A 24,213-nucleotide genomic window follows, 5' to 3' on the forward strand; every position below is an offset into this window, starting at 1 on the left:
CAGGGCTTGTCCGAGCCACCGGATCTGCCTGCGCTATAGGATCTGTCTGGGTCACCTTGTGTGTCTGAGCCACAGGGTCTGTCCGTGTCACCCGTTTGGGATAGGTCACAGAGCTCATCCGGGTCACCGAGTTTGTCTGGGTCACACGGCCTGTCCAGGTCGCGCAACAGAAGCTTCCATGCTCCGCAGTCTTCCTCTAACCTGTTTGTCTTCACGTAGAATGTTTCTGTTTTGGTATCGTCCATTACTTGTAGCCTCCTCCTCTTCTTCCTTTCCTGTCCTGCCACCATACCCTCTAGCACGTCTCTCATGATACCGTTCCTTCTCACCCAATGTTCCAACCAGTTTCATTTCCTCTTCTTAATAATGCCCAAAATTGTGGTTTTCTCCCCAACAATATCTAAGGTTCTCTCATTCATTGTCCGCTTGACCTAGTTAATTCTCTCCATTCTTCTTCACACCTACATTTCGAAAGCTTCCGATAGTTGTTCATCATTTTTGCTTAATCTCCATGTTTCTGCTCCATTCAGTACAGTACTTCACACAAAGCATTTTATGAGTCTTTTTTTTTTTAACTCTTTATTCAACTTCCCACAAAACAGAATCTTCTTCCTCCTAAAGATTTCTTTCGCCATTCCTATCCTTGCTTTTATTTCAGGTTTGCACATCATCATCAGCTTTATTTTATTTTGATAATTCATATGAGGACTGTATTCATTATCTGCTGACCTCCAGACGGGATTTTACTTAAGTTCATTTTACAGTTGCAAAAAGAAATGCAACGATAGTCATTAATGTTAACAATATCCTTCCATCACATTGAATGAAAACCTAGACAACTTCTCGGAAAAAGAAAAGCATTTAAGAGGATTTTGAAATCTAAGGAGACTAGACTGTGTTGGAAACAAAGAAGTCATGACAACGTATCACATTCGGATGGGGAGGCTGGAGAAAGAGCAAGGAGGCTGCTAATGATGAGATTGAACTGCTGTTCTTCTCTGCTGGAAAGCTCACTTGATTGATGGAAGCTTTTGTCCTTGGTTGCTATGGATACCGGAGAGGAAAAGAACTTTTTTTTTGTCTCTTATTTTGTTAAAAGTAACTAGGACATTTTGTCTGGGCGTAATGGCACTTTGATGGTTCTCCAATGTTTCATTTTACAAAGTATCACAGCTCGTTGGTCTTTCATCTATTTTTGTCTTCAAGAAGATATCTTCTTTTTCTTTTTTTCTTTTCTTTTCTTTTTTTTTTTTGGTAGCCACATTTCCTTAACTCGTCAAAGTCCAGTTGTGACGTCATTAGTTTAATGTTTTAGCAGGATGTAGTGATAATTAAGTTTTCTGAGTAATAGTAAACGTTCTTATGTTGCAATTTGTGCTTTGGGTTCAAATCCAGCAGTACCTTGACCTTTCTGTTTAAATTCACTAGTCGAATGTTGAGATCCTACCTTTAAATATAGGTCCTGACCGACTTTTTCCCCACTTCCCTTTTCGTCAATGTAAAACGGTCTTACGAGAGGCGTTCATTATATACTAAGCCTAAAGGTGATGCAGTAAAATGCAAAACACTGATAACGAGAGACATCTACAAAAGCTGCACGACAATGCTTCTACGCACTGAGCCACTGTTTATAAAGCTGCTACTCAACAGTGCGGGTTATGTCTTCGTCATCCATCCTGTTCTCCAGGCTTAGACCCACTTTTTTTTTTTTATTTCAGAAACTAAATAAACACTTGCATGATTCACCTTACAACGATGATAATAAATTAACGTTAATCCTTTATACCATGCGTGACAGCTTGAAAAAATCCTTTGTTTTCGTCCTGATATTCAACATCTTGCTGATCGATGTGCTAAATGCGGTGAGGCCAGGAGAAATTATGTAGAAATCTGAGCAAGCACATCCAAACATTCATCTACTATATATATATATATATATATATATATATATATATATATATATATATATATATATTAGGCTTACAACTTTTTGAATGACCCTCGTATATGCCTTATTGAGAACTGTGCTAAATAACGAAAGTTAATAAAAAGTAAGGTAAAAGGATACCTCGTTGCATTCGATACAGGTCATTGAGTGGAGGTAATAAGGCTTCTCACTTTGCAGACTTTGGCGCATGGAGTAGATGATGTAGTCCCTTCACTTTTAAACACAAGGATTCCATTTTACAGAGGCTAGGTAGACTGCTGATCCGCATTAGAATGATGGTAAAGCGAGAAAAATTACTACTGCCGCTGGTGATTAAATAATTCTGCTGCCCATGAGATGAGAAATGTTCGTGATCTTATTTCTCGTCGCGTATCGTGAGGTAACACTATTATCAACTATGGCATACGACTTTCATATTAAAGTAACGAATATGTAGCCTGTTTCCTGTGCGATCCTTAGTTTCTCTTTACTCCCTCTTTATGGGTGTATTGTTATTACCGTATTTATAGTTACTTTATTTTTCACGTTGGCATGCTTTGAGTTGAAATAAATAAATGCTCTGAGTTTGAAGCTATACTCTACCCACTCCCCCAAAGATAATGTTTGGTAATTTCGCTGCAGAACATGCGATTAGGAAATTTTAAGGAAAGCGGTAGAAAACTAATATTGGACCATATTGTTTATTTTAGTCCGACCTCATTCATCCTCGCCCTCGCAGTGGCAGTTGGCCCTCGCCCTCACGAAGGGAATTGTCCATCGCCCTCGTTCACCCTCGCCCTCGCGAAGGGAGTTGTCCATAACTCTCGTGTAGCCTCGCCCTTACGAAGGGAGTTGCCCATCGCCTTCGTGCACTCTCGACCTTGCAGTGAAAGTTGGCCCTCACCCTCCCGAAAGGAGTTGTCCATCGCCCTCGTGTTGGGAATTTCTCCTTATCCTCGCTACCGAAGCTTGTACTCGCCCTCACGTCATTGTGGGCGAGGGAATTTGATGTGAGAGCCTTACGATCCCCTCGAGAGGGCCACTCTCGCGAGGGTAAACATCTCTGCATTGGACTGTCCCAGTTGGTCATATACATTAGTGGTATCTACTTTCTAGTGGTGCATCTAAGGGTTTTATCATATTTGAATTTAAAATGTTTTTTTTTTTAAAATCATAATTCATACATATGTATTATTCCTGTCAATAGTGTAGCCATAGAACAAAACATAATATTTAAAGTATGACCCGAACTACTACAGAGCATTTGCTCTCCCACAGGGAACGTTAAGTCGAAACTTCGTGGATCGAAGGTGTGCAAGCTAGCCATTAGACCAGAACGCAGGCTGATTTACGTTGAAATGAAACAATGCGCAACAACAACAACAGAGGGGAATGAAGTTGAAGGAAGTCAGCTAGGTCCTCTATCCCAGCATCCTCTAATGGAACTGACTGGGAAACATGGGGTAATGTTAATCAAGATGTTCGACCACTGGATTCGACCTCCCGACTGGAATGTAAGAACTCAAGCCAAACTCTGCACCAGTTTTATTTTTTTTAACGACTTACTTTCAATTCTATTTGGCTTACTCTTATTTCAAGATGGATGTCACTGAGCGTCAATGGCAGGCAGCTTACCTCTCTAAGGAGAAGTCTCTGGTTTGATTCCGAGTCACACGAGTTTGTGGTCGACATCGTGTCCATGTCTTTTATTAAGGTTTTCCCGTCTCCTCTCACATTCCCATTCCATCAATTCTTTCACAAATGAAATCTTACAGTTTTACGTTCCACGGTTATGTCGGTTAGGCTAAAGGAGACGGTGATGATAAGATGAGTGCAATGGTGGAATGAATAAAGTGGGCGGAAACGAGAGAACTCCGAGCAAATTTACGCACACGGTGTTTGCCCACCACAAAGTTCACTTGGCGCGAGCTGGGATCAAACCAGGACTCCACACACCAGAAGTGAACGCCGCGGCACCCAGACACCGCGGCACCCAGTTCTTTCACAATGGTTCATTTCATTAATCACCTTTAGCGTAAAGGGTATAAGCGTGGAACGTAAAGCTAGACTCATTTTACTTTTAGATGTGTTAGATGTGGTATAGAATATTAGAAACAACAACGATATGGGAGCCAACATATTGACGCACTTTATCCTGTTTAAAGTCGTCTGTCTGTCCATAGCCTCTATGATCATGGTAGTAAACTGTAACTCCAAACAGTTTATATTATCAATATATACGGTACGAAGAACATAAAAAAATGTAGTTAACGTTTGATCAAATTTCTTTCAATGTTTTATCATGATATTGTTGAGCTCGTTACATACAACAGTTAGGGAGTCTATAGAAGTTACTGGCAATAGACCAACGAACAAGAGAGCATAAACCAGAGATGCAGTTCGTTATTTGAGGGAATTCCCGGTAGGGACCCGCTCGTATCGATTGTAGTAAACTACTTGACTTCACGAGAGAAAGGGATGGGGAAACAACATACCATCAAAAACCAGAGAGAGAAAGAAAGAGAGATCGTTGTTTCCACTGTTATCGATCTGACTGTTGTTTTCACCGAAAACTTCGTAAACTTCTAGGAAGGAGGTTGAAGTATCAACAAAGAAAAAGTATTCAATTTTCTTTAGAAGTCGCATAATCCCTTTCGAGACTTCCCAGTGATGTTCACAATGACATTTGACCTTGTAATGTACCTTTTCTTTTTAAACGTCTGTGTCCCTTGGCGTTGAGGCCTTATCTTTAATGCAAAATTGTCTTAGTTTCTGTCCCAGGGCGTCGCGGAAAAAAAAAACATATATTTTGCTTCAATCAAATAATGTAATTTCGTAGAGCTAAGGTCTTATTTCACCAAGAGAGAGAAAGGTTAGACTGTGACGAAAATACTTAACAAAAACTCACTGTCTTAAACTTCATAAATATTCACTGAACCACCTGCTAATTGGGCTGCTTGTCTGTTGAATCAATTACACTGCTGGACATTAAAAAATGTACCAAGAAGAAGAGGCGGGGTAACAGCAAATTTGCCAGACATATTGTTAAAGTACAAATGAAATGATTACACTTAATCTTTTACAGTGCCGCGAGAGGCTAGCAGAGAGTCCAGAAATCAGTGGTACGGTGTCCAGCCTGGTCGTCTAGAACGCCTAAAATATTATGAACCTTAGAAATTAGACCTTTCATGTCATCCTGATGAATTTCAGGGCATGTGTCTGCTGTTACACAGTGCTTAAGTTCATCAGCTGTAACTGGGGAAAGTTTATGGTATGCAAGGCTTTGTGCAATCATGAACTAGTCATGTTCAGTTGAAGAGAGAAAAGGCAAAGCAGTGCCCAAAGAAGCAGTAGAATATCGTGTTCCTCCAGAAAGTATAGGACTTCGCATAGCCTATGTGGTTGCGAGTTAACCTGTTAAAAATGTCTGCATGCATGATTTATAGTAAGGGCAGAATGACTGTACGGAACATCTCATCAATATACCATCAACCTGTCCAAGACCTGTCATTGCGTACTTGACAGGAGCGTCGTGATAGAATTCAGTGGAATCCCATCCTGTTGCTTCAACACCAGATATAGATGTGCCTATCGTGATGATAGACAGTAGCAGAATTCGTCTAAGAAGATGATGTCGTTCCATTTGTCTCTGCATAAACGATGTTCATGGCACCAGTGCAACCGCATACGTCTATGCTTTGTAGTCAAAATGAGCCAAAACAATGGCCGCCGTCCAAAAATGTCCCGCTCCGTTCCACCAGACAACTTTGGTCTGTTCATGGAAATACTGTTTGTAGCACAACAACTCTGAATTCATATGCCAGTGCGAGATATGGCTGTTCGATCTTCCACAGTCGTGCGCACAAAAGCCTGCTTTCCAATCCGTGATATGCATAACACGGCCATTGGGATCCTGCGCGTCTTTATATTGCCTTTTTGGAGCCATCGATTCCATAATTCGCACCACTGCATTTGAATTCGATCTAACACAATCGTTAGTGTCATGAAAAAAATAATAAACAATCGCGATATGCTTTCCACAATTCTTTCGTAATCAAAGGCTGAAACGGCTCCCATATTCACCAGTCCAAACACACTTACGTCATGCAAACTCTCGACAATTATAGAACTGAGGCTCTCTCTACCCTCAAGAGAGTGGGCACCTTTTGCACGTGATGCGTCGTGGAGCTGATGAATTCATTGTCCTTTCTTCCTTTACACATTCCTATCAAGATTGGGCTCAATCTGTTGCCTCTTTTATGATGTTACATTTTTAATGTCCAGCAATGTAGATATAGACTATGCCAACGTTCTTTCGTAAGTCTGCCACCACTGTAATAAAACATGTTAATTTCACAATTTATGTTGGACAGTATTGTTGTATGTGTTATTATTCCGTGATTTGGCCATTTGTAAAAGCTAGGCATTTTCTGTCAAGGCTTGAAATCGATTGTAGCCAGATTAGGTTTCTCTGTCAGCCAACCTTGTTAAGTACGGGTTAGCTTAGTTACCGTGGCTACATATCGTGGAACCATGGTGTATTTTTGCCATTTTGTATTATTATTCCGTAATGCGGTGGCCACTTTCTGTGGAAGCAAAACATACGTAGATTTAAATTCTTATGTATTTAAAGAGTTTATATTTAATTTTGGTTACAGAATATTTGTCATTAAGGGTGTCGCATGGGCCACATATCTTTCTAATTTATTTATTTACTAATCGTTATACATGGGAATTATTCCCTATTAGCAGCTAATCTAATCACATCAGTAGCGAGGCACGTGTCACCTTTCGGTCATAATACTGTTCAGAACCTTCAAGAACCTTGTCTGTCTCACTAACCTAAGATCCCTAGACTAATATTCCTTTTCCAATAGAGTACACTTGGCAATTGTGCTTTCCATCGCAAGATTTGAGTCCATTCACTCACAAGAGAAATGATGAAGGCCTAGTCATCTTTTCTTTATATCTGAAATTCCACAAGATACAGCCTCGATGATTTTAAACAGAGGTTAGGCCAAGACTTTTAAGAAAAAGCTGAGTCAAGTAGTTCCGTCACTTCTGATCAGGACGAAAGTGCAAGGTTCTAAGTGTTGCATTTTCGGTCCAAAACCGTATAGCTGCTAGGTAAGGAAAGCATAGTTACATTTCTTTTAACGCAGCGTGTTTCCTTATTTTCTGTACTTGTGATCTATTTATTCCTTTAAATAGAATTAAAACAAATACTATAATTGTATATTTCATTATATAAGTCAGCACTAAACATAACCATTGTAAGTTGCATAGACTATATAACCCGTTTCTTTGGAAGCGGGATCAAATGATACCGGAAGAACTGACGGAAATACGCCATATTTGACTCATCCATTGTAAGGTCTATATGTAGCACATTTCTTTGGAACTCGTGATAAATAAATGATGCCGGAAGTACGTCATACATCACCTGTCCATTGTAAGCTCCATGTGTATCACATTTGTTTGGAACGCATTGAATACAAACTATACCGGAAATCTTTTGGAAGTGCATCTGTTGTAAGCTCTATATGTAGCTTATTTCTTCGTAACCCACCGAAAACAAATAAAGCCGAAAGTACTAACGGACTGCGTCAATCTTGGCTCATTCATTGTAAGCTCCACATGTAGCACATTTCTTTGAAACCTACTGGAAACAAACGTTGCTGGAAATACTGATGGAAGTACATGATGCATGACACATCTATTGTAAGCTCCATAAGTAAAAAAATTCTCTGGAACTCACGAAATGGTGGCAGATATGCTAGAGGAAATACGTCGTGCTTGAGGTATCCATTTTGTTGGAGTTTATTATTATTATTATTATTATTATTATTATTATTATTATTATTATTATTATTATTATTATTATTATTATTATTATAAGCTTCCTTTAGAAATAAAGCCTCCAAAATATTTAATCACGCTACGCCACTGTAGTCACCATATAAAATACAGTAGTTTTTGTTTCTTTTTAATTATGAGTTTGTGTTAAGCATAATAGCAGATTATAATTAGGTATTAATGAATTGTTAGTCTATCCTCTATTCTGTAGTTATTGATTGCACGGTAGATGTCGCTTATACATGTGCGATGGGTACGATAACTGAATGAAAAATGCGAATTACCGAAAGTGGTTAATTTAGTTGCTAAAAGGCACTTGAATCGAGCAGCATCACAGCATTATATATATATATATATACAGAGAGAGAGAGAGACTGTCAAAGAGAATCATTGGGAAATGCGTAGTGGGATGGGATGTAGCATCGAGATGTCTTCTATTTCCATAGCGTGCTTTTCGATGTCATTATTGGAAAGAGGGACTCTTAATGAGACAGTGACTAGAACCGCATCGAATGACATTCAGGCGGAACTAATGTGATTTACGCATACTGTTCATTAGGCATTTTTTTTTATTTTGCGAGCTCTCACGATTAAAAAAAAAGAAGGCAAAGAAAAAAATAGACAGACTAGGAATGAAAAATCATATAAAGGTATCCCTAAGGCACGGGATAATCTGGTAATTCCCTTTTATGTCCATCCAGAGCAGAAATAAGTTGGGAACTCAGAGCAAAAGGGTCAAACGGTGACTAAAAAGGATTCTTAAAATATGAAGTGTGAGGTTGACATATTTAGGTCAAGGTTGTTTAAAATCGTCGCCCCCCACCTCTTTCCCTTTTCACACTCTCAGAGAACACAATTCTGGGAATCACTATGAGAGATATGTCAGGGCAATATCTTTCTCAGCAAAGATTACATATTTTTTGTGTATTTTAGAAATTTTGCTTTGTTATGGATGAAATTTTGTGGAAATTATATTTTTTTGGAAAAGAGATCCTGCACAGAAAACTGTCATCTGCAGGCGAAATCCAGTCATTGAGTTCTTTTACTGTCCTTTGTGTTCACCTTCAAATTACCAAGTTGGTTTTCTCTGTTGCTGAAGTTTTAATTGACATTATTATTATTATTATTATTATTATTATTATTATTATTATTATTATTATTATTATTATTATTATTATTATTATTATATAATATTCTTGTGGCAAAATAATATTGGCAGTGTGCTACTCATCCCAGCGTAGATGAGTACCTACCTCCCTATATATATATATATATATATATATGCGGGCGATTATTTAATATCATACCGAAGGTAAGTAAATGATTTCTATTGTGTGATGTAGGCTAGTAGCTTTGTTCTTGGGCGAGTAAAATTTTGTTCCTTATTTGCATCCCTGGGCTAAACCATAGTTTGCAGCTTTATCCAGTGTAAAGCAGGATTGAAACCCATTTCATCCAGTGTATAACTCAGCGCCAAGGGGGACTATAGCCCCTCCTTGGATCCGCGCAGATAAATATATATATATATATATATATATATATATATATATATATATATATATATATATATATATATACAGGGGCGGATTCAGGATATGATCAAGGGAGGGGCTAAATCCTGTTTTGCCGTTTTATCCAGTGTAAAGCAGGAGTGAAACTCATTTTATCCAGTGTATACCTCTGCGTCAAGGGGGGGCTATAGCCCCTATAGCCCTCCCCTTAGATCCGCCACTGTATATATATATATAATATCAGAGAACTTTTTCATGCGTAAGCGTATTTTCTTAGAAGAAATACGTATATTGAAACTTTTATTCACGAGGAAACAAATATATTTTTGAGTAAAACTAATTTGTTTGTAAGAAACTATTTTTTAAGGGTGTAGTGCATTTTAATGGAGAATTCATGCCTCGTATCCCATTATACACATACAAGGGAATACAATAGCTTAGGGGGCCGCGGTAGAGCGTTCACCTCTGGTGCTTGGGGTCCCGGGTTCAAACCCTGCTCCCGCCAAGTGAACTTTGTGGTTTGTGGTGGACAAACACCGTGTGCGTGTGGGTTTTCTCGGGGTTCTCCCGTGTCCTCCCACTTTCTTCATTTCACCATTTCATTCATCTCTCATCACCGTCTCCTTTAGCCTAATCGGCATAACCGTGGGACGTAAAACTCAAAAATTTCATTTCATTTCATTTTTACAATAGCTTAGCGGTAAAGCGCTCATCTCAGGTGCGAGGGATTCCTGGTTTGATTCCAAGCCATATAAGTTTGTGGTGTAGAAGGTCGTGTCTGTGGATTTTCTGAGAGTTCTTCTGTTTTCTTCGACATTCTCATTCCACCAGTTCATTTCATATTCATTCACTGTCATTAATAATGTGTCTCTTTTAGCCCACAGGGCATAAACTTAGGATCTAAAACTGAAATATTTCATTTGTGTAATACGTATATGCAAGGTTTGCCTTTTATTTTAGTTAGTTTGTACTGTCGTACTTTTCCAATCAAATGGTAAGTTAATTATTACACTATCAAATAGCTTCAGGATCCAGTACAGTTTACTTCAGTAACTTGACCGGTGGCAAGAAAATAGTTAAAATAGTAAAACAAATTATTACACATTCAAATGATGGAAATAATAAATAGAAGTGTTTTTATTCTAGACAAACTGTTAAAAACATACACCAATTGAATGTTGCAGTAGTTTATAAATGTCAGTTATTTCAGAGTCTCAAACATCAAGTCACTATGGAATTCCCTCGTTTCTATATGAGTAGCGTACGCGCCTTCGGCGTGGGATACTCAGATTCAATTTCTGACGGGAGCATGTGGTTCCGATTCTACGTTAATCTGTAGGTCCACATGTCATATAGCTTTGGTGTTGAACGGTGGGCTAAACTCTAAATCACCAATACCTCTGGTGGGTGAGGGTTGTGCTGTGGTATTTTTATGAAGTGGAAAATTGGCGAAAGAATGTCTGGAACTGAAGACATTGTTTTGTGAACAAATATATCTCTCAAAATTTGTTAGATAAAATAATAAATTGCACATTGATATAATAGCAGATATAACGTAGATGATTGGACAGTGATTTATAGGGATAAAATATTTTATAGAACAGTAATCTAGATGGCGTTGATGTAAAAAAAACAAAGTATATTTATACTGTAAAATCTAAAGTTGTAACAGTATCTAAGGGTAATGCTATTTGAGAATTATATTGTTTCATAGTACTGCCATCTATACGGCATTCTGTGAAATACTTGAATTCTGTACACAACTGTCTAAATAGTCGTGCATACGGTTAATCTGTGATACTAGGAAATGAATTGGATCAGAGTTTCTCCAATCTGAGGTACGAGCTTCTGTTGATGGAACGTACGACTTTTGGTGTACTTCGGTAGTACGATGGTGGAAAAGTATGAAATGGACTGTAAAAGGTAAATTTCGACAGTTTCCTTTTTTTTCTCGTTCGACTACTATTTTTTTTAAAAATAAATCTCGATTAATGTAGGGAAATTTACGTAATCCAGTAGCGTACGCAAAGGAGTTTTCGGGATTTAGACTTTCAGATTAAATTCAAGTACATTCTTTAGCATCTGTTAACCCAGTTACGTTATTTCCTTCTCTTGAAACCTGAGGCAAGCTGGTAAAGATTTGCTTGTAATTCTGTTTCTTAAATTTACTCAATATTTAAGTGTTTGCATTTTTGTGGATATGCTGTTCGGGCAACCCTCCTGAGTGCCGCACAGTTTGGATCTGTTTATAATATTCCTAGAACCTGTGTAGTAAACTTATTATTCAATTTATTTATTATATTTTTCGCGCAATTAGCTTCCCAAACTTCACTTCCTTATGCTAATATCGAATGAACCATTGAATTGAATATCAGCATAGCGAAGTTAATAGAATGTTTCTCCTCTAAACATACTCCTTCTTTGCTATAAATAGCTCTCTTCTAGCTGCTGCTACTACGTATTTCTGATGTATATTTGTATTTGATCAGACTATTCTTGACTAATATGGTCATTTTTCCCCACTGTTGTGGATATTCAGGGGCCTGCCACGAATTTCGAAGGAGCTTGGATGTAAAAAAAAAATCAACATCCCGTGCTTGTATGCAACCCGAAACGCACTGCGCCATAGCAGATTTGCATAACTACAAAGGATGCCAATATGTTCCAACGATATATATATATTTTTTTAAAAAACAGTATATTGCTTTAAGTTTGTTGCATGTATACGTTATCTAAAGTTTTCTATATTTGGAGTGTCTGTCTGTATCTATACGCGGAATTGAATCAAATAAGTATGAATTTCCTCGACGAAAGGTTTACGTAATTCCAGTTCAGGGAATTAACACTACGTACGTCTGCGAGAAACTTTAAAAGAGAGAGGTTTGTTTCTGAAATCTTTCGGTTTAACGTCTTACGATTGTGCCTTTCAGGCTAAGGGAGACGATAATTAAAGCAAGTGAATGATGATGGAAAATGGTGGAATAAAAAGTTGGAGGAAACGAGAGTGCCACGATATTGCCCACCCCAAACCTACTTGACAGGGGGATCGAACCAGGTATCCCACGCACCAGAGGTAAGCGCTATACCACTGAACCACCGTGCCCCCCTGTTTGTTTCTGGGTAAAATTGTATAAGTCAATTAAAAATTAAGAGAAATTCTTGTTAGAAAATGTGCCTGTGTTTAAAAATTATATTGGTAAAAATGAACAAGAGCTAAATTAGTCGAAGATAAATAGTCAAAAATAGCAGCAACTCTATTTATTTTGAGAGGATCCAAAGTCAACCTTCCACCATGATTTTTCTTACGTGGTGTGAAAATATCATTTCCTCTACTTTTTATATTACAACCCATCAAACAAATATAAAGTGAAAATAATTTTTAATTGACGTTGGGACAGCTGCGCACAGAAGTGGATTTATCTTTTGACAATATAGCTAGAAAAAAGGACAGTTGTTTAAGGCAGCTACCCAACGTGAACTTAAATTGAATTACTTACGTGCAAATTTAAAGAAATGAATTATTTAGGCTGGTATCTACTTTTGCTGACAACTCTACATGATATAGAATCGTTATTGTGTACAGGACCACCTGGCCTACCTGTCTTAACTGTCGTATGCTCGGAAACATCAGTGCAAATATATATATTTTTTCAATAATCATTTTTATTGTCGTCACAAAGAAATCTGGCAGAATTATACAAATATACAACATAATCTTTATAATACATAGTTTGTTCCAGCCATTTTGAAAATCACATTTTGATTTGTGCTAGAGAAATCACCATGAATTTGTCCAAAGCTGTAATAGCGCACGAAAATTTGACTACATATTGGTTCAGGTTCAAATTTCAGTGTCGGTATTCGTGATGGAGGTTCAAGTGATTTTGGGTTGGTACACTTTTTATCAATTGATTTTACGCAAGGTCACTTACCAGAAAACAGTTACCAAACAATCCGCACAATACAATGAAAAATTCAACAACAAATATTTTATACATTTACAAATGGGATAACACCATTAGGTTTCATTGGTTAGATTCAGATCAACACTTTCACGTTGATATTAATAATGTAGAGTTTCTAAAGTTTGTTTTTTCTTGCAAAACAAGCAGTCTTCCCCGTAACTTTGTTCTATACACTCCGCATCTTTCTGTGAAAACTTTTACGAATAACAGTGAAAACTTCAAGCTTTACTGAATCAAGGTTTTTAATACAATTTTGCAAAAGAGCCAGCTCTTAACACATTTCGACACTGACATTCTGAGGAAGTCACTTTTATGGTGCTGAAACGTTATAATATTTATTTTTTAAAAATATTGTATTCTTAATCCTTGTCTCAATGGACACTCACAGAAGATTGAAGCAAAGTATAACATTATATAAGAGTGAAAAACAATAAAATTTTGAAAGTAAAAAAAAAAAAAGTTTTGTGTTTCGAGTACTTTCTTGCATGGGAAACTTTCGTAATCCGTCGTAAGAGACATAAGAAAAATTTGGGAAACAATTCTTTTGCGCATTTTTTTTAACGATCTTCTTCAAAATTTTCTTGCTGGTTACAGATATAAATTAATTGTTCTCCAAGAAACTTTGACCGTACTTGTGCGAAGTTAGGTCGCCTACCTTCCAAAATTGTAACATGTTTCTTTTTCTTGTTTATTTACATAAAAAAAGGGCTGGAAACAGAGAACGAGAGCCTTAACAGAAAACTCATTTACACAACACACTTATATGATTAATGCGACTGATCATCTTGAGGTATACAATGAGTATCGCCGATTTCGCAGAAGACAGTGACAATTGCTTTCCGCACTATTTGATGGAGGCAAACTGTGCGTTTGACTCATCCCACACTTCCTTTTTAGTATAGAGGATGTAATAAAATGGGTAGCAGTTACGTAAAAGCAAAACCAAACACATATTGCTAAGCATATCTCGATCAGAATGAGAAGCTGTGACTCTCTCTTTCCCCCATCCATTCGCACACAAACTTCGCCCCATCATACCTATTGGTTTCGTTTTATTTGGAGATTTCTGGTGGGCTGATATACAGTTTTGGTTTCGCCTTCCCACACCTGTACAAATACACACAGAACTTTGCTCCGGCTTGCCTGGTTTTTGTTATTATTTTATTTGGGAATCTCTGATATGGCTAAACGTTCTTTGTGTTATAAACAATTAGTGTCACAAATTGCTTAGCTTTCTCAGATGTGCAGTCGCCTTAATCATAATACATTTTCTCATTAAAGGATTTTCGGGATAATACTTAACTAGTAGTTTTTTATATCACTGGTTCACAGTTCTTTCACAAATACCCTGGCAGTGGTATGGACACCGGTATCAGGAAACACTGGCTCACCTTCAAGAACATAGTCACTGTACCGAAGTTCACGTAACACATTAAAACCATGTCGTAAGAATGTTCTGGCTGAGAACTCTCCTGTAGTATCTGCACACACTAGATGAATACCTTTTGATACAGCTAAGTCCACGCTTCGCCCAATTAACTCACGAGCTATTCCCCTTCCGGCATAATGTCGCTCCACATTGAGCATCAGGACGTAGAGGGCAGCACCATTTTGCGGGAAAGATTCGGGAAACACATCAAGACCATCGTGCAGAGTTCGTAAGAAAGCGGCTACTTTATACATCCGAGGATCTGTATCCGGGTTTAAATAGTCGATCATGTGGTGATCGGGGACTCCTCTGTATATGATATGGTTTATGGAAACTCCTACTATACGCCCACTTTCTTCTTCCACGGCAACTAATGAGACTCCTTGGTCGAGCATAGGTTGTAAGAATGCTGGAAGCCATCTTTGTATATCTTCCGGAATTCGAACACCGGCTGCTACACCAAGTGGCTCTTCACGGAAGAATGAGTGTGTTAGCAAGTGCAAAACCTCTTCGGCTCTTTCTTGAGACAATGTTTCGTAGCGAATTCGAGCTCCACTTCTATCGGGAGGGTCAGGTTCTGGAGTGGCGTCGCCTCTGCACCCTGCAGTTTTGTTTCCTGTCCAGTGAGGTCCTATAATAAACATAGAGAAAGGAATGCATTAATTGAGTTGATAAAGAGATACGAAGCATAGCAGTATACAATAGTAACATTTCTTAAAAAGATTTTAAAAACAGTAACAATTAGAAGTAAAAAAAAAAAAAAGTGGTAAATGAAGATTCATACATTGTTGTCAAAATTTCAGATTTTTCTTTCTGTCGTATTTTCTTATCTCTGGGAAGGATTTCCCTGTTTCTTTTAACTGTGCCTTTGGAGTGGAAAAAATCCTTTTTGTGATAAGAATATCAGTTTTTCTTTTAAATTGTTTTTTTTTTTTTTTTTTTTTTTTTGGTTCTGAATAATGGGACCCATATTCTGTTCGAAAACAATCTATGATGAATATTAATTTATTTAATTATGATCACAGCAGAATTTATTTTGCGGAAGAACAATATTTTGTCTGCAATAACAAACACAGTAGACAAGAAAACAAATAAAACCAGCTGTGATGTTGATATTTGCTAACCTGGTGATCACACTGTAAGATTTGTTACTGCTTAAGCACAATAATTCAATGGCAAATCGTTGTCAAATTACAGGGAATACTGTAACTGAAGTAATACTGTTTATGTCTAATTAGCAAGTTCCAAAAAGCACTTGCGAGAACAATTACACAGGAATCATGAACAATGAAAGAGAGTAAGAACAATATAAGATGTTGACTATAAAGTGTACTCTTCTACCATTCTTCTGGAAAAATTCTAGAGCAGTGGTTCCCAACCTATTTTGGCCATCCCCTGTAGCCTTGTGTAAAATGTTGTTTCCCACTGTGATACATATATATATATATATATATATATATATATGGTGTCCTCACTGTAAACATTTTTTGTGTGAACTACTAATTTTATTCAAAAAAAAATTGTGACTAAAAAAAGTAAATGTAAGAAAAAACTTAGTAAATTAAAAAAAATCCTCATATAAATGAATAATTCCTCATAGAAGAAAGATAATTCCTCATATAAATCAATAATTCTTCATAGAAAAATAATTCCTCATATAATTTATAATTTCCCATAGAAAAAATAATTCCTCATATAATTTATAATTTCCCATAGAAAAAAATAATTACTCATATATATCAATGAACTTAAAAGCATAGATGGTTTCGGTACTCAACATTGTTAAAAATATTAACACTTTTTTTAAATATCCAATAAAGAAATGATATCTATGCTTTAAACGCTAATTTTATTCTAATACTTTTAATTCCAGGAATCTTTGTTGCTTTTCGGTGGCCTTAAAATGAATAAACTCTGGTAAATACAGTAAAAGAGATTCATACAAAGAGCTGAAAGGAAAGTTTTGCCACAGTCGATCAAAAATTCATTTATTCATATGTCTGTTGTATGGAGTGTATCCTACAATGTGAGACAACTCCCAAAATCTTGATGTAACCCAAGTTGCATAACCGTAAGGAATTTTAATGTATCAGATATGAATAGATACCGTTATAATCGCTGTTACTCGTTATGATGTTAACGGAATTGACTTTATTAACGAATTGGGCCGAGGCAATCACTCTAGCTACATATTGTAAGAAAAAAATCGCTTTCGTTCTAGAGTTATTATGTGGAGTAAAGGACGAATAAACATGTATTAATAGTATGCCTTCTTACAAAGTTCAGTTGGCGTGATCCTAATAAAACATAAAACGTGAAAATGAACAACGGGCGCTTAACACTTTTCTTTTTCTATGATCGTAAAATATTTAGGTAGACACCGTTCTTAACAATTATCTAATACATAAATCAACTGAAACTGAAATTTGTAACAAACCGAGATTAATGGCGTACAAGAATGGACTTCTGCTTACACAGAGCAGTCTGGCAACTGAACTTATCTCACATTCTTCCTCTTTCTGTTTGTTTGTTTGTTTGTTTGATTTACACTTTAACATCCCACTTCAGCAACGAAGCTATATGAGACGTGGACCTACAGTTTACGGTAGGATCCGAACCACATGAGCTCTTACCGAAAAATCGAACCCAAGCCTCCCACACCGAAGAGAACTTTCTCGTGGCTATAAAAATACCTTACATGGTGGCGGTTCATGGGGTTTGGATTAGATTCTACATTAAGCTGTAATTCCACGTCTCATATTTCCTCAGTGATGAAATGAAATGTAAAACTCCAAACCAACCTACGAATAAAGTTAATCAAGATAATATTTCCTCTACTTCTTTTCCTTTTTTTTTTTTAAAAAAAAAAAGAGGAAATTAAAATTATTTTAACAGAATGCGTCCTTGTGGTTCGCCAACGCGGAATACGCGATACGAAGATGGAATGCGATCTAGTTCGTTAGTGTATGTGTGTGTGATGATGGTGGTGGTATGTAGCTAGTTAATCATTGTAAGAACGATCTACACGACGTTGATAGGAAGTAGTGGCAATTAAATTCTTGCAGCGTTAACAAGTATGCGGGAGGGATAAAGAGAGAAGTGCTGTCGTGTAAATGCACAACTTTCGCTTTGCATTAGCCAAACTAGTTCAGTTAGTGTGGAGTACAGACGAGGGAAAAGAGACTGAAACAGGAATGAAATTACTAAATTAACAGGGCTGCATGGATGAACAGATCAGAGAGAGAGAAAGAAAGATAAATATACTATATACATCACCAGCTTACATGTTCGGCCTAACACACACACACACACACACACATATATATATATATATATATATATATATATATATATATATATATAATCTCGGGACAGTGGAATATCTAGAGAAATACACTTGCGATTTAAAAATCATGAAACCAAGTTGTCCTCCCTCTAATACGCAACTTTGGTGGCGTACGATAATAATTTTTTGCTATTACACTGTCCTGTAGGAGACTAACGAAAAAGTACTTCAAGTAAAAGTTGAGCATTTTCGGTCGCAGAATCCGAATCTGCAGTAAAAATAGGGAGGTTTCATTTGAAATTTTAAAGTTCCCTCCTTTTCGTTTTATGTTAGTTGATTAGATCTTTTTTAAAATATTGGACACGTGCTTCGTGATTTTGAATTGCAAGTGTATTTCTCGAGACGTAATGTGCTGTGAGTAATTAAATTTGTATAACCTCTCACGCTATACCGTTATATTCAGAGGTTTCACTTTACATATATATATATATATATATATATATATATATATATATATATATATATATATATATATATATATAATGAGGCGAGAGAGAGTAGGGGTAAAGGAAAGAGAAGGCTAAAATAGCTAGCCATAGGGAGACGGTTTTCCAGTCTCCAATAGAATGGGTTGAAAAGGGGTTGTCGATAGCAATTATGGGGGTTCCTTTTTCATTCCCCTAACTTCGCAGAACATCGAGAGTGGGGGGAAAAGAGGAGAGAGAGAGGAAGATAGATAGAGAGAAAGAAAAAGCTTTTGAAACTTGCACACAAGAACGTGACAAGGGTAATAGCGACAGACTTTTTCACTTCCCATTTACGAGCTTTTCTGGGAGCTACAGACGATGGACATTGATTTAAAAATGATGTGAGAGCACTTCACACTTAGTATTGCCTTTTTTTTCTTTTTTTAAAAAAAGCAATAATAATACTAATAAACTATAACCAAAATGTATATAGTATAGTTGGAGTGAATTAATGATTTTTTAACGCAATTTCATTTAATATTAGAACGTATATGAGAACGTAAGGAACAATACAAATAGAAGGCGGGTCATGTAGCTAGAATGGAAGAAAGTAGAAACGCTTTCAAAGTCTTGACTAGAAGACCAATCGGAAAACGACCATTAGGAAGACCTAGGCGCAGATGGGAGGACAATATTAAGATGGATCTCGCAGAGATTGGAATACAAAGTAGAAACTGGATGCAGTTAGCTAAAGATAGAAGTCAGTGAAAAGCTTTTGTGAACGCGGCATTGAACCTCCGGGTTCCATAGGCCATAGAGTTAGTTACGTATATGCATATTTTTAACTTTCGTAAAACGAAAACGAATTTTAAAAAAAGCCGTAACCACTGTAAGAAGTGTCACGTGTGTACCATGTAAAAGAATTTGGTTTGTGTGATGTAATATATTCTCACTTAATATTGAAACCGGAAGTGATAGTAATTTCTGCCTTCCGGTTTTAGCAGAGAGAGAGAGAGAGAGATTAGAGAGGATATATTGTTGGAACGCTTAATTGACTGCTTCTCGCTACCTATTACTGATTTTACTCTATAACGATCAACGTTTAAACCGGAAGTGGTTGGTTTCTGCTACTTTCGGTTTGAATAGAGGAATAACCGACAGTATGATACCTGTTCTAGAACGCTAATTTGATTCTAAATACGACTTCTGACTATATCTGTATCATTTTTGCAATACGAGGAACAGTCAAAATGCTCCCGGAATTTCGTTGAAACTATTTATTACCATAATATAGGTATACATTCACTTAATCGCCTTCAAAATAGGCTCCTTGAGAACACATTCACTTAATCGCCTTCAAAATAGACTCCTTGAGAACACATTCACTTAATCGCCTACAAAATAGGCTCCTTGAGAACACATTCACTTAATCGCCTTTAAAATAGGCTCCTTGAGAACACATTTACTTAATCGCCTACAAAATAGGCTCCTTGAGAACACATTCACTTAATCGCCTACAAAATAGGTTCCTTGAGAACACATTCACTTAATCGCCTACAAAATAGGCTCCTTGAGAACACATTCACTTAATCGCCTTCAAAATAGGCTCCTTGAGAATACATTCACTTAATCGCCTACAAAATAGGCTCCTTGAGAACACGAACACTTGTTCCACCGCTCCTGTCATTGCTGGAAACAACGCTGAAAGTCCTGTTGTGTTATGTTCCGAAGTTGAACCGTCGCATTGGTTTGGATGTCTTCTACGGTGTCAAAACGGTTATCTTTGAGGATCTTCTTGATCCTTGGAGAAGAGCCAGAAAACCGCTGAATCAATGGCAGCAGCAGTGGAACAAGTGTGTGTGTGTTTGTGTTCTCTTCTAATATACCCTCATTTCTAAAATATGTCTATAGGTTAAAAAAAAAAGTATTCAGAATATACCATTATACCGTTACTCTGATGCAATCAATTTTTCTCCTTTAACTATTTAGAGATTTAAAAACATTATGCTGTAGTTTCTTCATAGGCAGGCCATTCTCAAGTATTATACATTAGGAAATTGCATTCAACTACTGTGTTTTAATAGCATACCACAACAGGTATACGTTCAAAGCTGGCCAAATTTACAGTACAAGCAGGCATGACAACACCAAGGTGCAGATACAAATCATGCAACGAAATTAACCAATAATGATGTTATTTTCTTATATTTAATTTAAACGAGATATTTTCCATTACACTGTGTTGGATGTGGTAAAAAGTAAATAATAATCGGAAATACCAGTGAATATTTATATTGAATAATCCTATAATTCTGATTGAAATTTGGAAGATCCATGTTGGTTTTATAATTCTATTAGGCATAATCTAAAATGAGTAGGAAGAAATGAGATTAATACAAAGTGTCTGAAAAGTCCTGTGACATAGGGCAACTCTATTATTATCAGAGTTACAACAAAGTGTAGGAGGGGAAACTTCCAAATATGATGTTTTCTATCTAAAGTGAAGATTTTTTTTTAAAAAATCGGACGAGCCATTTACACTTTATCTGTCCAATGTTAAATGAAAATGCATAGTTTCCATTTACTGGGAGGTGGATAAATTTTGTAAGAATATGGTGAATGGGGGCATGTTTAAAATGAGGGCTGATCATCGACAGGTTAGCGTAAAAGACAGTAACTTCATTCACTTCTGTTGTGGGTCCAGGTAAAGCCAACGTTGCATTTCCATTTAACATTGGGGGCATAAAGAGTGTGCAGCCCAAACGCCTTGTCAGATTTAAGAAATTCTTTCACTTTAGATAGAAAACATCACATTTGGAGACGGTTTCCCCCTCTTACATTTTGTTGTAACTCTGATAATAACAGAGTACCCTATGTCAGGGGACTTTTGAGACACCTTGTATATGTAGTACAAGAAGATAGAGAAGAAACAATACAAATAGAAGAAAGGTTCCTCTGTGAATAAGGATTGGAGTTTAAATGCAGAGGTCGAGCACAGAATTAGGTAAGATGGGATGGATAAACTGGAAGATCTTAGGTGTTGTTTTTGTAGTAAACGGATAAGTGTAAAGGTGAAAGGAATGGCTCTTGTATGTTAGGTAATCCAGTGACAAGATATAAAGCAAGACAGAGCTTTTTAAATAGAAACAGGTACACTTCCCGAGACGTGACAGCCTATAAGGAAGAACTCTTATCTCGTAGGCAATCCTAGTGACAAGATGCAAAGTGAGACGAGCTTTTCCAATAGAAAAAAGATACATTTTCGAGACGAGACAGCCTCAACTCTTGAGTAGAGTTGATTTTGAGTTTAACGGCCCTTTCAGCAGTGAGGCTATATGAGACGCGACATACTGATTAACGTGGAATCCGAACCACATGAGCTCCCGCCGGGAATCGAACCCGAGTCTCCCACGCCAAAGGTGCGTACGCTAACCGCTTAGCCACGAAGGAGCTCAGCCTCAACTCTTGTCTCCAAATGTTCTGGCCGTAGGTAAGTTCTAACCCACTTATCCTAACGTAGCTGTGATGCCACTAACCCTGGCAGGGGTAGGGTGACCAGATCCTTTCCCCTGTGCTTCAAAAAGGGATGTGGCAAACTGGTAATTACAAATTAGGTAGGACCTGTAATAGGAACAGGTCCCATAACTCAGATACCACTTTAAACTGTTACTTCGTTGTATTTTCGTTGCTGGCAAAAGAAAAAAAAGTGTAAATACAAATCAATTTTATATTAAAACAGAGCGGTAAGCGAAAGACTATGACGCATACAAGCTTGTAAAGTTGTAAGAAGTAATTCACCAGTGACGGTCAAATACATACTGCTAATCGTAACGAAAATCCGGAGAAAAGGGTTTTTAAAGGAGGAGGATAGCCTAGATTAAAGAGAAAAATTTGCAAACAAAAATCTAATGTGGCTGCATATTTGTATAAAAAGGTGTTTGCTTGTTTTTGAAGTCTAGCGTCCCTTCTCAGCATCGAAACTCTGTGGGGCGTGAACCTACAGTGCAAAGTGAAATCCGCTCCAACGTTATTCATTCAGTGTTCTCCCACAGGGAATCGAACCCGAGAACACGTGCAGCAGAGGTGCACTGTAGATCAACAAGGGTACTTACAAAAATATGTAACTGTAATCAGGAACATTTATTACTACATTGTTAGACTACAATTTAGCCATTCATTGTGTGGAACCACGTAATATAGAACACTTACGACAAATTGCACGATTTTCGATTTCAGCTTGGAGTCCCTCAAGGAATCATATTGGTACCACAAATAAGGGAGAAAATGATGTAACACAATGAAAAGTTTTAAATCATATTTTCAACAATATAACAACATATACTTTCAGTTTTACTATATTACAACATATATACATCTACCACGTATCCACACCTAAACTAACTGACACAACAACAAAAACACAAACATAAAGGAAAAATAGGGTAAATCTATAAAGTATTTAGCATATTACGAAAGAAGTAACAAAAGTCAAGTCCCTGTTACTTATCAAAGGAGCCTGTTACAGCCAGGTAAAAGCAAGCCGATACGATAGTCGAAAAAAATCGTCACCGGTTTGTAATTTAGGTATACGATTAGCATTAGAAGTTAGAAAAAAAATTAAATTTTTGCAACACTTTCCATTAATCAGGCACAAAATAATCACGTCTAAGTCAATTATTGCTTCATTCTTGCACGAAAATAATTCCTTTTTATTTAAAAAAAAAAAAAAAACAAGAAAAAAGTTGCATTGATGTAAACCAGCAAAGCACAAAAAAAAGAAAAAAACATCAATTTTGTTGTATGTTGGGTAACGCACCAGATTTTTCGGACAGCATTTCGTCAGTCTGTGTGTTTAAATCCATTTAAAAATGCCTTCAATCTTGGATGTTTAGGAACTAACCATCAAAATATTATACTGTTTTACGCAATACCTGCAATAAGAACGTAACGAAATGTTAAGATTGGTTTCTAGAAAAATATATACCAAAGAAAAGAAAATTTTGATAAGAAAAATAGGATGTTTTCTCAACAAAAAAAAAAAAAAAAAAAAAAAATCGAACATTGGAAACGATGAACCCGAATATTAGAAAAAAATATATTCGAGACAACACTTGAACTTTGTTACCAAGAGTCTCAGCAATATATTAGGTAAAGTTTGTCTTTAACACAAACTTAATCTTGCATATTTCGAAGCGTCTCTGTGGAATTTTTTCTTCTTTAAGGTAGTGCATACATACACACATACAAACATGGTTGGCATTGTTCAAAATTCGTTGAACCATACTACACTTTACCAGACATATTGACAAAAGGCAACGAGTATGACATTTACAAACAAAATAAATAAATTAGCCCTCTGGTAATTGAATTTTATTAGAACTGGGGCGTATTTTTCGAAGTTACTATAGTCTTGTAATATGTTTTGTTAAAGGTCCTAAAATACCATGAAGTAGAAACACTAGAATAATAGTAAAATTAATTTCTAAATGCTAATGCTGATACCTCTGATTTGTCTTGATTTGAATATATACGTAGTTGTGAAATGTTTGATTTTGAAAACTTTCACACTAATATTACAAGATTAGTAATTTGAGAAATAAGCCCGAGGTGGATTCTTCACTTCTCTTCTGATTGTCACAGAGATTGACTGAATCAAATACTCGAGGAGGAAATGGTAGCTCAGTATTAGAGCGCCCACCTCTTGTGTGAGGGGTTCCTGGTTTGATCCCATGCTCCCCATTCTCATTAAACCATTTTTTAAATTTTTTTTTG

General features: G+C 36.8%; 2 protein-coding genes across 4 annotated transcripts in view; one reads left to right on the plus strand and one right to left on the minus strand.

Annotated features, from left to right (window-relative positions):
- Positions 1-24,213, plus strand: part of aralar1 (calcium-binding mitochondrial carrier protein aralar1) — a 321,349-nt gene that overhangs the window by 68,285 nt on the left and 228,851 nt on the right. The window lies entirely within an intron of this gene.
- LOC145678817 (arylalkylamine N-acetyltransferase 1-like) overlaps positions 11,977-24,213 on the minus strand; it is a 55,686-nt gene continuing 43,449 nt past the window's right edge. The window contains exons 2-3 of one of the 2 annotated variants that reach the window (XM_081749358.1): positions 23,258-23,372; positions 11,977-15,319 (exon numbers count right to left, since the gene is read on the minus strand). In XM_081749358.1, coding sequence (XP_081605484.1) covers positions 14,586-15,319; positions 23,258-23,303 — 780 coding nt within the window. In that variant the 5' untranslated portion in view covers positions 23,304-23,372 and the 3' untranslated portion in view covers positions 11,977-14,585. The remainder of the gene's footprint in view (positions 15,320-23,257; positions 23,373-24,213) is intronic. The other variant, XM_081749357.1, reaches the window with a different exon arrangement.

Source organism: Thermobia domestica, chromosome 2, assembly GCF_964235325.1.
Source record: "Thermobia domestica chromosome 2, izTheDome1.hap1.1, whole genome shotgun sequence".
Classification (NCBI taxonomy): domain Eukaryota; kingdom Metazoa; phylum Arthropoda; class Insecta; order Zygentoma; family Lepismatidae; genus Thermobia; species Thermobia domestica.